At 33.4% G+C, this 13,623-nt stretch overlaps 1 protein-coding gene across 2 annotated transcripts in view; it reads right to left on the bottom strand.

Annotated features, from left to right (window-relative positions):
• Positions 1 to 13,623, bottom strand: part of Spata6 (spermatogenesis associated 6) — a 114,868-nt gene that overhangs the window by 3,618 nt on the left and 97,627 nt on the right. For both annotated transcript variants that reach the window (XM_005398629.2, XM_005398630.2), the window contains exon 12: positions 6,136 to 6,227. In XM_005398629.2, coding sequence (XP_005398686.1) covers positions 6,136 to 6,227 — 92 coding nt within the window. The remainder of the gene's footprint in view (positions 1 to 6,135; positions 6,228 to 13,623) is intronic.

Below are 13,623 nucleotides of genomic sequence, written 5' to 3'. Positions count from 1 at the left end.
AGAACCAGAGTTGAGTCTTTAAAGTTGATGATACATATTCTGTACTTTACACTTTTGGTAACAAGTCAATATAATCAAAGGCATTTTATACTACAAGAGATGAACTCATAACAGTCAATAATGGTTTCTATCCAGGAGAAACCTTGTTGGACAAAGCATGTAGTATAGTACTGAGCATATCATCTATGCTCTACAGACACTGATGGACTGACAGATAGTAGGAAGGAAAATACTCAAAATCTTGGAATTCAGAATAGATGAAAGGGAGAGGTTATAATTACAGTCTAATAACAAAACTTGAAAGACATGTTAAAGATACCATAAAAATGTCATTAGAGATCAATAAAAAGTATCGATAAGTTATAGCAACAGTTCCCAAACTTTAACATGAATTAAAATAATCTGGAAGGCTTGTTATAATTAAAATTGTTAGACTTAATTCCCAGAGTTGTTAATTTACTATATCTGAGGTATGTGTGGGGGTGGGTGGGTGGGTTCAAGAATTAGAAACATATCTTGGTAAATACTAAGGTTGCTCATCTACAAATCACACCTTGGAAAGCACTCATAGACTTAGTCTTCTTAAAGATTAAAAAAAAAGAAAAGCTTATAGTAAAAATTGCAGGCTGTTATTTCTTTATTTTTTTTATTACTAGCTAGAACTACAAACATTATAAGAAGTCTATTTATGTGAATTCACTGAAATTTCATTATTTATGTCACTTATTTTCCCCCCGAGTCAAAATGTGGAGAAATGAGTTTCTGATACCAAATAAGGTCCAGCGACTTTCACCATTTGCTTTGTGCAGGTGCCTGCCTCCCAGACCCACTGTCCTGAGATTCCTAGAGAACCTAACATCTCTAGATTCCTTACCTAGAGATGTTACATGTTTCAATCACAGGGCATTTACCTAAGTCCGAGGGGCTCAGTAATGCAACTGATCACTATTAAGGGACCCAATTTTAAATTTCAGCTGTGTTTTGTGCAACTGCTACTATGTCAGAGACATTGATCTTTGATGGGCAATCATAAGTAGGTAAAATCTATGGTTGTGAGGAGCTCACACTTAATATAAGGAGGCATGAAAGCTAGACAATGAAATAGTTAAAATTATGAAACAAATATTACAAGTTGAAATTATACAGATATATCTCAGAGAAATTATTTAATAGTCTGTGAGAAGGTCAAAGTGTCTCAGAAAAAATAAGTTTAGTCCTAAAGAATGAGAATACATTCACTAGATAGACAAAAAGACGTAAGAGTCATTCCAGGGATCACATTTAACCAGAGTCAGAGTATGGAACAGTTTAAAATATCATAAAATACCAAGTATATTTATAGAGACAAAAATGGAGTAGGATTACGAGCCCAACAGAGAATTTTACCCTGGTGGCGATGAGGAAGCTACAATATGAGGATACAGGAGAGGCTTCCACCACAAAAGGAAGAGACTGAACTGAGATTATTCTAAAATTTCTTTAACCTCAAATGCTGCTTTTAGTGCATACCTGAATATAGAGGACAAGTAATCTTTAAATATATAATCAAAAATGGTATTTCAAGAGATATTTTAAGTCATCCTTTCGGTTTTAGCAGTGTAAATTCACTGTCATTATGTCTGTGTAGAACATCCCATATAGAACATTGTTTTTTCTTTTTCCTTTTCTTTTTTTGAAATTCCTTTAATAATTCCAGTGAAGAAAAAATACTTAAAAGTATTCTCATGTCTTAATCCAGTTAAATAAAAAAATGAACTTTTTTTATTGCTTACATAAAGCTTAAGATAACTACAGGCTTGAGCTTGGCGAATTTGTGGAATACTTATTGTAGCTCCAAGGCTAAACTGCATTGCTACGAATGATTTCTTCCATGTCACCTCATTAGCAGTCTGGCTACCTAATAATATTAAATTAAGGCCATACTTTATTCTAACACAATGTCATAAAGTCAAAATTCTTACTAAAATTTATATTTACTGTTTTTCATGACCTATTTAAAAATTACATTAGTTTGAAAAGAATTGCTAGTCATAGAACAATTCTGGTTGTTGGCTAGTATTCTTTAAGGGGGTTACAAGTTGGTATAGACATGTCCTGGTACTTTTCAGTTAACACGCATTAATATTAAGAAGATTGTTGTAATTACCAAGGTTGTTTATTTTCATTTAAAAGATGAATACTTCACTTTTCTAATAATCAGAAAGTTTCCTAGACTCCTAAATTAGAATTTTTATAATATTATGAAAAACCACTTAAGTACAGAGCACTTGAAGATTTATTTATATCAAAATAGTTTCTAGAAAAAATGTTTTAAAAAGAAATATTAAATATTTAATAAAAACAGATTCTATGATATTTGAATTACCAGGAGCCAATGAATTCAAGTTAGAATTAAGCAGTATTTTTTCACTTAAAAATTTACTAAAGAGATCTTAAATCTACATATTATATAGACTTTTTTCATTCCATTTGTTAATATATTAAGGGCATCTTTCTGGCTACTTATTACATCTTGACAGATTCATCAAATTGATCATTTAGTGTCTAGTGGTGAAGAGGTAAAAACTACAGTCAATCTTGTGTTACTTAAAAATAAGAAGCCAAAAGTTATATTTCTCAGATTGAGATTGTTACAATTTCAAAATTAGAACACTTTACTGGTGTATTTCTACTACTAGTATCCTGAAAAATATGCAAAGCAAATAGAAAACAGTTTTTATCTGTAATTAGTTATACAGAGTAACAGCATTACTAAAATTTTAGCCTAACAGTCATGGAAGATCAGGTTGTATTCTAAACACAAATTTTAAATTATTTTCATTCTTCTTTGTCTCTTTTTGCAGGCAACCTTCACCTGTATGGAATATCACCTTAGCCCCTGTCTTTAAAATTAGGGCCCAAGTAGGGTACTGATGACAGAAATGTGTAACAATGTAGGGATTTTAAACATTCTCAAAATTGAAGAAATTTGAAATACATATAGAAAATACTAAAAAATTCCGAAGGTCACAGGAGTTGGCAGAGTTGTCATTTAAAAAATTCTAAAATATTTTAGAAAATAACCAATTTGAAATTGACAAAGAAATCTATAAGGACAGTATATTTTTTTTCCCACAAGCCATTTAACATGCAAAGTACTAGAACTGAAAAGTCATGTACTAACTCCTTGAAAACATATTTCTTTCTAATGAGTTTCTCACACAAAGGTGATGTAAGACATGGGGGCACTTAACATGAATAAGATGATGATACTATAAGATGATACTTGGGAGATGAAATAACAGATGCTGTATTTTCTTATTCTGCTCTTTTTGCAGAAAGATATTAAAATCTGCTACAATATGTGGTAAATAACCATGAGGTATAGGTAGCCTGTGAGATCACATTTAGCCCTATGTATAATTTTTTATGAGAAAAATATGAGAAATATTTTATCTTAATCAATATGCTCTATTTGATGAGTTCTTGCCCCTATGCCTTCCTTTAATTCTTTAAAAATGGTTGCCTTTAATTCTTTGAACATAGTCTTTTTGAAGTCTGCTGAATCCAGCACCTGGGCATTCTCCAAGACAGTTCACAGAAATTTAGTTTTCATGTGTATGATTCATCCGGTTGTATTTTTTAAAATGTCTCAATTTTTTTTAAAATTAGCTATTTTGGATAAAACATACCACCTTGAGTCTGATCTGCCTGCCAGGATTATTATTATATTATTAATACTATTTTTATTATTAGTCTTAGTTTATGACCTGCCTGGCCTGATGCTGTGGACTGTGTTATGTTTCCCTCACACTGTACAGCTGCTGGTACCTCTTGCTCTTTAAAAAATGTTTCCATTTTTAAGCCCGGTTCAGCATGGATTAGTGGTCAGAAAATGACTGGTCAGAGTCAGCCAGGAAGGTTTCCATCTTCAGTCAATGGATCTAGGTGTGGCTTAAGGAATTACTCAAAGGTTATCCAGTTTACATGTCTCCATATATTTTACTTACTGCCTTCATAAAGCTTCACATTCAGTCATAAATTAGTGGCTTGCTAGGATTCTCTCTAAAAGCTAAGTACAGCCTTACACATACACATAATCTTCCAGAAAGCCCGGGATAAGCAGATGTTTTATCAAGGCCAACTTTGGCTATTTTGTCCCTGGATCTTTATTGCTTGTCTTAAGTATTAAGACTTCCCAGATTGTTTACCAGTCAGATCATTATTGTTCTGTTAATGGATATGCACATGCTCTGCTTCATATAAAGTCAGTTCCTTTCTCAGAGCAAAGCTGTCCATCTTTCAATATGACTGCCTTAGTAAAATTTTGCGTCATGGGGCTAAGGAAATGTGGGATGGGATAGGATGGAAGCTGTAGGTTGAAATGCTACAGGCCTCCACTGTACTTGCCAGTAGATTTTCTAGAGAAATGCTTTCCAATTTTTATATGCCTTTGGTCAATTCCCAGAGTTCTTCAGTTATTGTTTTTGACAATTCTCTCCAGTTTAATTCTTTTGGGAGATGGCTGAGTTCCTTGTTCAGTTATTCTAGAGGTCCACATAGATTTCCTTTTAACTTCCTTGTCAATGACTAACTGTGTGAGGTCATCAAAAGCTAGGACCCCACACTTCCTCTTGACATCTGCTGATGAAAGCATCAGGACCTGCAGAGCAGTGCTTACATTGAATTCTCCCATCTTGAGTTCTCTCAGTTTTGATATGGAAAGTTAAATGGGAGTGACCTCTTAGTCCTGTATGTAATGTGACTTGGGGATAACACTAAAATACTATTGCAATCACTGCATTAGCTCTGGAAGTAATATGAAAAACACTCTTAAGAAAAAAGCTTTAAAGGACCGACCATACCATTCTCTCGGTCCAAGTCTGTATATAAGTGGCAAGAATTATAAAGTCATCTAAAAAATGTACAAGCAAAACTTTTCTGATTATCTCCTTAACTAACTCAATTGAAAGTTCTGAGGGATTGAAACAGTTATTAACATCACTTGGTGAAATGGAATAAGAATTAATATTGAGGTTTGGGCAAACTTTTAAGTAAAGATCAGTGCCTTAAAAATGTGGTCCTTATATGCAGATTTTTAGATTTCAATATATAGGAATCAGAACACATGAGGGCAGGAGGTCAAAATCTAAATTTTTAAGAAGTAACCCAAATAATTACATATTCAAAAATCTGAAAATCAGATTCATTCCTGTATCAATCCTACTCTCACTTCTCAACCAAATCACAATTAGTTATATGGATTGAGCGTCTCAAATTGGGATAGTAATTCATAGGACAATCTAGGGATTAGCACTTTAAGAATAACAAAGGATAAAAAAACTTTATTGAGGTGTATGTTCTTTGAACTTTTATTTACTCTGTGGATTGTATCTCTTTCAAATTAATCTGTAATGTACAATTTACCTTAATGAGAAGCCCAGTTTGCTTCTTTCTTGGGAGGTAGTAACTTTGGGAAAGGAGATGACATTCACATTTATATTATGAATAGGGGGAAGAAGAAGATATCTTTATTTGTTTTCAGATGGTCCAATATAGCTTACCATGGTAAAGATCAGAGAGTTGATGTAAAACCCGTTATAAATAAAATACATGCCATTATTTGGAGCTCTTATATTTGTTCTTCTGGAATCTCAGGAAGGTAAAAGCCACGTAGTAATTAGTAGTATAACATGGAAAGATTCAGAGAAGCTTTTACTGCATATGCTCACAATTTACAGTTTTTAATTCTGCAGTTTATTGACACAGAGCATTCAAGTCTTCATGGAATTTGCTAGTGTAAACTTGCAAAAATGTTACTACCAACATTTCTGAAATTATAGGCTAGAAGAACAGACTTTGCTTTTATGTCATTTAAAGAAAGGCTTAATCGCAGTCTAAAATTATGAAAACTAATTTTTAAATTTGTATAAATGCAAAGTGAAATATGTTGCTTTGCAGGGCTGCCAAATGAAATCTTAAAGAGATGAAAGTATTGCCACTAATTGGGTAAAAAGCTTCATAATGCAAACATTAAAAATTATCAAGTGTCTTTTTCTGTCAAAATTTCCTGCAGAGTTAGTAGATTAAAAAACAGGTTATCTGTCCACCAGTTCTGAGAAGCAGCTCAATACACAGCATCAGCTAAGCTCATACCTGTACTCGGGGTCACTGTCATAGGCACTGTCTCTGTACAGAAAACCTCTCTTCAGCTCCAGTTCGTCGTCTTTCTCTGGGTCTCTCTCATCCTGAAAAATTTAAGATTTTCATTAATTTACTTTTTCATACCTTCCAACAATATGATGCTTATGTTTCTTTGGGAAATACTCTTGTCCTCCACTGTAGACTATTAAATCAAATGCTTACACATCTTTAAAGAAATGAAACAAAAGAGAATTTCTTATCCTTTTGAATAGAACTACAGAGCTTAATTATAATTTCACTAACACTGCTTACCAAAGATGAGGCATATTGCAGATATTTCTTGAATTAACAAATGCATGGAAATGGATGTGAAAATTAATAACATCTTACAAATTGTTACATGAGCTCCAAAAAGATTACTTACATTTTGGGGCATAAATATCTAAGAAAACTATGTATATGTAAGTATAAATCTACTACTTACAAAGCCAAAATGCAACAAGCCATGAAAGACAAAAATGAAAGTTAATTGGCATGAAAATTAACAGTACTCTCTTCAAGGTGCAACCTGTTCTTAACTTCTAACAGACACACAAAAGACAGATTTTTTTCTTTTGTTCCTTTGATTTTCGGAGACAGGGTCTCTTTATGTAGTCCACAATGGCCTTGGACCAGTGATCCTCCTCCCTAGCCTCCTGAGTACCAGGATTACAGACTGCACCTCTACAGCCAGCTCATACAGAGCATAAGAAACAGAATTCTGAGACATACTTTTAAAAACTATACCATTTACAGTAAACTCATATGCATGGCAATTTTATATAATACATTATGAAATATCTTTCTCAGCTGCTTGGTCAATACCCTTAGCTCCTTAGTCAAACAAGAACAAAAACAAAGAGAGCTAATAACAAAAGGAACTAGTAAACCCAAATAAAGATTATATTAATAAGGAGCTCATTTATGTAAAAACAGTTGAACATGGACTATGAAGAAAGTGATTTTTAAAATTTGCTGATGACTTACCACTATGAAGAGGGTATTTACACTGTAAAAATATGAGCAGTAAAAGGGCAAGTTTAAAAAATCACAGAAAATGTCCAAACAAATTTGGAATTGTTACAGCTTCTGGATTTTATCATTATAAAGTAATTCCTTTTATTTCTATTGCTGCTTTTCTCTCCCTCAAGTTTGTTGACCTATGATTACTATAAGTAAGGTAACTTACTTTTCGTTAGTGCTTGAATGGTATTTATTTGTCCTTTTATTTGGAAACTTTCCTTTAGAGTTTTATATTGCCTGGCATAAAGCTGGAGCTGCACAATTTTTTTTTTTTTTTTTTTGGTTTTTCTCCGGTACCGGGAACCGAACTCACGACCTTGCGCTTGCCAGGCAGGCGCTTTGCCGCTGAGCTAAATCCCCAGCCCCTAGCTGCACATTTTTAATCCAGTCTGAGAAGTCAAAATCTATTAATACCACAGAAAATGTAAAGGGCTATAATGAAAGTGCATGTTGTGGTAAAATTTTTATCAGTACATGTTTGTATTACATAATGATTACATTCATCATGGGGTGTTGGTACAAGTACCTAAACAAAATAGTTTACTTAAGACAGCATTAGTACAGTCATTAAAACTACTCATGGAGAGCACTGATAAGCACCTAAATCAATGCTCTCATGGAGGGAAGTTCCTTCCCTCTCCCCCAAGAAAAAGCTCTTGTGAGTCCTTGCCATATTATTTTTTAAAAAGTCGTTATATAACAGCAAAGAGGCAACAAATATACCTTTTGAGGTTTTATAGTATGACATGGCATGTTGTTGTTAATCTGTCCTATCCATCGTTGAACATAGTGTATTGAAGTCTCCAACAGTTATGTTTAACAGTCTATTTCTCCCTCTGTTTTTGCTTCTTTTATGTGGGGACCCCTTTTAGGTACATAAATATATGTAAGGGTCATATATTGCTGCTGGTTTGACCCTCTTATCATTATGTTTTTGTCTATGGCAACAAAAGTGTCTCCTGAAGCATTTTGTTGATAGTTGTTAATCCACTCTACCTTTCTTATGCTGTTTGAGTGGTATGTCTTTTCCTTTCCTTTCACCTTCAAGTTATCTGTGCATGTGACTCTAAAGTTTATTTCTTGTAGACAAACTATAGTTTAATCATTTTTTTTTTTTGGTTTTTCTCCGGTACCAGGAACCGAACTCATGACCTTGCGCTTGCCAGGCAGGCGCTTTGCCGCTGAGCTAAATCCCCAGCCCCGTTTAATCATTTTTAATGTGTTCTCCCAAACTCTGAGGCAGGCACAGCAGTATAACTAAAGATGTGAAAGAGAACTGCTAGAACTGCTTCACAAAATGGCAAAATCAATGGGATAGGTGTGTTCAAAGTGAGGAGTAGTATTTTGAGGGGGATTAATGTCAGTGTGTCTTTTACTGTAATCATTTTGGAAAAAAAATTTAATATTGACTGTATATTTGGATCATACCTCATAAATGAGTTACTCTTTAGAGTTCCTTCACTTTTGCCTGAAAAATAGTGCAGATCTACTGATGGATTTTCTGTTTTTTGTCTGAGAATGTTAATTTCTCCTACATTTTTAAAAGACAGTTTTCCAGTTTATTCATGATTAGTGGTTATTTTCTTTCTGTACTTTGAATGTGTTATCTCAATGTCTTCTGGATTCCATAGTTTCTGATGAGAAATCAATCTTAAACTTTAATGAGGACCTGGCAACCAGTATATATGATAAGTCCCTTCTGTTTTGAAGATTTCTTTTTATCTTTGGCTTCTGACTTATGACTTACAGTATTGTCCTGGGTATGGATTTTGGGTTTCTCCTACTTGGAGTTTGTGGAGCTTCTTAAATGATTAATAGATTTCTTCAAATTTGGGAAGTTTGTGACTTATTTCTCCAAATACTCTTTTTTTTTTTTTTTTTTTTTTTCCAAATACTCTTTATGTCTTTCTTTTCCTCCCCGCTTTCTTGAATTCTTACTACAGGTATGTGGACATGCTTAATGGGAGTCCACAAATCTCTAAGTATCTGATCATCATATGGATTATTTTTTCTTTCTGTTTCTCATACTGGATTACCTCAATTACATGTCTCCAATTCACTGATTTTATTTTCTGCCTGTTCAAATGTGCTAATGAATCTTTCTAATAAATTTTCTCTTTCTGATGGTTTTCATTTTAGAAAATTTTCACTTCTGAATTTATAATTTTTAATTCTAGAATTTCTATTTGCTTCTTTTTTGATAATTTCTATCTTTTTAGTCACATTTTATATTTGGTGAAGACAACTTTTTAAATTTTTTTTTTTTTTTTTTTTTTTTTTTTTTGGTTTTTCTCCGGTACCGGGAACCGAACTCACGACCTTGCGCTTGCCAGGCAGGCGCTTTGCCGCTGAGCTAAATCCCCAGCCCCTAAATTTTTATTTTTATTCGTACATGTTTGCAGTACACAGTGATTACATTCACCATGGGGAGTTGGTACAAGTACCTAGCACATCTGCAACTAACTCTTATACTTTACATCTTTGGACATGGCTTACTTTGGTTCTTTAAACATATTTAATCTGACTTATCATCTGTAGTGAGTCCAATCTATAGGTCCTACAGAGCCACAGAGACAGTTTCTATTAATAGCTTTTAAAAATCTCTATCCATTCTTTTATTGTTATTGTTTATAGTTCTGTTTAGTGATTTGGGGGGCTAATACTGTAAAGTCTGTATTCTTTTTGTGGGTGGTCCCCTAATACCCTATTTTATCAGTCAAGTGTCCATACCAGTTAAGTAATAACTGGACACACATCCCCATAAACTCTTGGAATTGTTAAATCACCCAGTGTTTCCTAAGTAGATTTGTGTGTATGTTGGGGTACACTTTCAATACTCAGCCTAAACTTTAACTTCTTGCTTGTGCACAGCCTTAAATTGGCCAGAATTGAATGTGTAGGGTCTTCATGAACAAAGCCCTGGGATATATGCACAGTCCTATAAATATATATGATACGCCTGTAATCCCAACACTCGGGAGGCTGAAGCAAGAGAATCGCTGTGAGTTTGAGGCTGGCCTGGGCTACAAAGTGAGCTCAAGGCCAGCCTGAACTGCATGGTGAGACCCTGTCTCAGAAAAAAAAAAAAAAGACAAAAAAAAAATGTATGGGCTTCTAAAATCCCAGGAATAAATGAAGGAGTTTTTTATAGCACCTGTAGATATAACTAGCTTTTCCTTTTAAGCTTTTGATTATTTTATTATTTGTCCAATTGCTCCTATAATTTCAGACTCCAATGAAGTTAAACTACTGCCTATAATTACTTTCAACAAATGACTCCTGTGCAAATATTTTGTACTTGGAAAGCTCTGACTCATGTCAAAAAAAGCTACCATTGTATGTGGGTTCTTCTAGGTAATCTCCAGATGGGTCAAATAATGCCAATTCTCTGGCAATGATTTCTGAAGAAACTTTTTCTGCCTTCTACAATGTGATAAAGGGATACAACATGGACAAGTCTGTAAGACATTATGCTACACAGAAAGTCTATTCACAAAGACCACATATATGGTATCATTTATATGACATGTTTGAACAAGCATCTATAGAAATTAGGTTGATGGTTGCCTAGAAAGAGAAATGGAGTGTGGGAAGAATGATACGGGACTTTTCAGATGTCTTCTGCAGTTATAAAAATGTTTTGAAATTAGATGTGCTGCTGATTGATATCCTCAGTATAAGAATCATTGAAATGTATAAAATGAATAAATATCTCAATATGATTTTATAAGGCCTTTAAATGGAATAATAGGTGGCATTATTAGTTTTTATTATCTCAAGTATATACACACTGTGTTCAGCTATGGCAATCTAGAATATTTCATAGATGAAAGGAAAGGGATAAATAATACACTAAAATTTGCATAGGGGTTTCCATGGGTATAGAGAAGATCTGAATAACATAATTAATAAATGCTATATACTAGGATTTATACAAATGCTGCACCATATAATGACAGGATATTTATTAGCTACAAGTATACAAAATTATTAAACCTGATTATTTGCTAAGTCTTAAGGACATGTTAATAAATCTCAAATAATTTAAAAGTATTTCAAAAGACCTTTCAACTAGCTGAAAAGAACTTAAGCTAGCTGTAAATAAATGACAGGAGAATACTCAATTAGGTAGAAATTAAGAAATATATTTCTAAATTACTATAAAGTTCATGAAGATACCATAGTGGAAATCAGAAAATATTTTAAAGTAACTTGTAATAAATATACAACATAGAAACTGTCAGACACACCTGAAACAGTACTAATAGGGAAAATAATATTGTAAAAGGTACAGCTTAGAAAAAAAAGCCTCTATTTTAAATGCCTAGAGAAAAAGGATGCAAATTATCAGCATAAGTTAATTTAACAGCAAAAGACAACCTAAGTCAATAAAAAGATGTCATAGTTTCATAAAAGGATAGATAAAATGAACAAACTCTCAGCTAAAACATGGGGTAGGGGTGGCAAAATTTAAGTTAAATTACCACGTTCAGAATTGAAAATGGACACATGTAACATTATACAATTGTTTAAAAGAACATAAAGATCTTGTAAAACTCTTTGTTATTCAATTTGACACTATTAGTGGAACAGGAAAACACTTAGCAAAATTCAATTGAACTAAGTGATGTAAGACATTAAAAATTTAAATAGCAGATACTACAGAAATTAAATTCATTACTAAAAAGTAGCCTATAAGGATGGATTTGTTCAACATTTAATAAGTAATCTTATACAGACTCTCTGCAGAACAGCTGGAATATTTCCCAATTCATTTTTATGTGATCAATTAAAACCCAAACAATATTACAAGATGAAATCTGCAGACAAATCAATATCATGGATACAAATAAAAAAATCTGAGGTAAAGTATCAGTCTATTTAAACCCGCAGCACATCTCATTTCAAGGGATTCTATTCCTAGGATGCAAGAATGGGCTCACACCTGAAAATCAAGCAATTCACTACTTTTTGAAAGGAGAAAATACGATGATCACCTCAATATATGTAATGTAATAAAAGTCTACATTTGTAATAAAATATTTAAAAATTCTTAGTGAGGAATAGAAAGATCTATAATTTGACAAAGATTACCCAAAAGTGTCTCTAGCAATGACCATAATTAATGCTGGATTATAAACACTTTTCTCCTTGGACGGCGAACCAGATAAGTATGCCGTCTGTTGTCACTTCATTCAGAATTACTTTGAAACCCAAAATGATGTAACAGGCAATCCAGGGCATTTCCATGTGAATGTGTTAGTGGGAAGAAGTCTGTTTGAACAATATGGTAGGTGATACTGATATGTGAAAAAATTAACTTTGACTCAAATCTCACATTATGTGTAAAGATAGATTTGGATGCACCATAGATTGAATGTAAAAGGCAAAATGATACAACAGTTTACAAATAGGATCATATCTTCAGAATGATGAATAGCTTATAAGCTTTCTTAATATGGGGTTAAGAAAACATCAAAATAAGAGAAAATATAAGGTTAAGAAAATACTAACCAACTGAACTATACTTTGTTAAGAACTTCAATCCATAAAAAGATGTTTAAGATCTCTATTACTGTTTATTTAAATTTGCTATGCACTTAAAACTGCTCCAAAACTAAATTCTATTTTTGAAAATTAAAAAAACTGATGGGTAATAAGGTGGAATATTCATAATATAAAACATACCCATCAGAAAATATCCAGGAATGAGACTAAAGAGCACAAGAGATTAGTTTAGCTTGGTCTGAAATGTGCCCCCAAATGTTCAAGGACTGGTCCTCAGCTTGGTGCTGTTGGAAGGTGGTGGAAAACTTTAACAAGGGGGTCCAGGGGAAGGTTTTAGGTCCTTGAGTTTGTGCTCTCACGCGGGATGGTGGGATGTTGTCCTCTCGTTCTGTCTTTGCTTCCTGCCCATTAGGTGATGAGCTTATTCAACCTCATGTTCCCTTCCACAGCGTGCTGGCTCACCACAGGTCCAAAAGCAATGGGTCAACAAACCATGCACTGAAGCCCCATCATCTGTGAGCAAAAATACCCGTTTCCCCTTTTAAGGTGATTACATCAGGTATCTGGCCACAGTGATAGAAAGCAAACTAACAAGTAATGTAAGGTACATATACAACAAGTAGAATTAATAGTCTGAAATCCCTGGGAAGACAGAAACAAATAAGTGTAAGAGATAATAATTAAACATGTTCTAAATCTGAAGATGAAAGTACAAATTTAAGAAACAGCAAAAATGTTAGAAACAAAGTTACAATTAAATGCGTAAATTTAAACTGCTCAAAATGAAAGACAAAACAATCTAAAGCTACTTAGAGAAAAGAACTGTAGGAAGATGTTAGTAGTAGAGTGTGCTTGGTAGAATAACTTTCAAAGATATGCAGGCTTTAATTCCCCAAAGCAGAAGATTTTTCAGGTTTGATTATGGTTGAG

The sequence above is a fragment of the Chinchilla lanigera genome, unplaced genomic scaffold (assembly GCF_000276665.1).
Source record: "Chinchilla lanigera isolate Chin_1 unplaced genomic scaffold, ChiLan1.0 scaffold00063, whole genome shotgun sequence".
In the NCBI taxonomy this organism is placed as follows: Eukaryota; Metazoa; Chordata; class Mammalia; order Rodentia; family Chinchillidae; genus Chinchilla; species Chinchilla lanigera.
The sequence above is the reverse complement of the archived record's forward strand: the minus strand, read 5'-3'. Positions and strand labels throughout refer to the sequence as shown.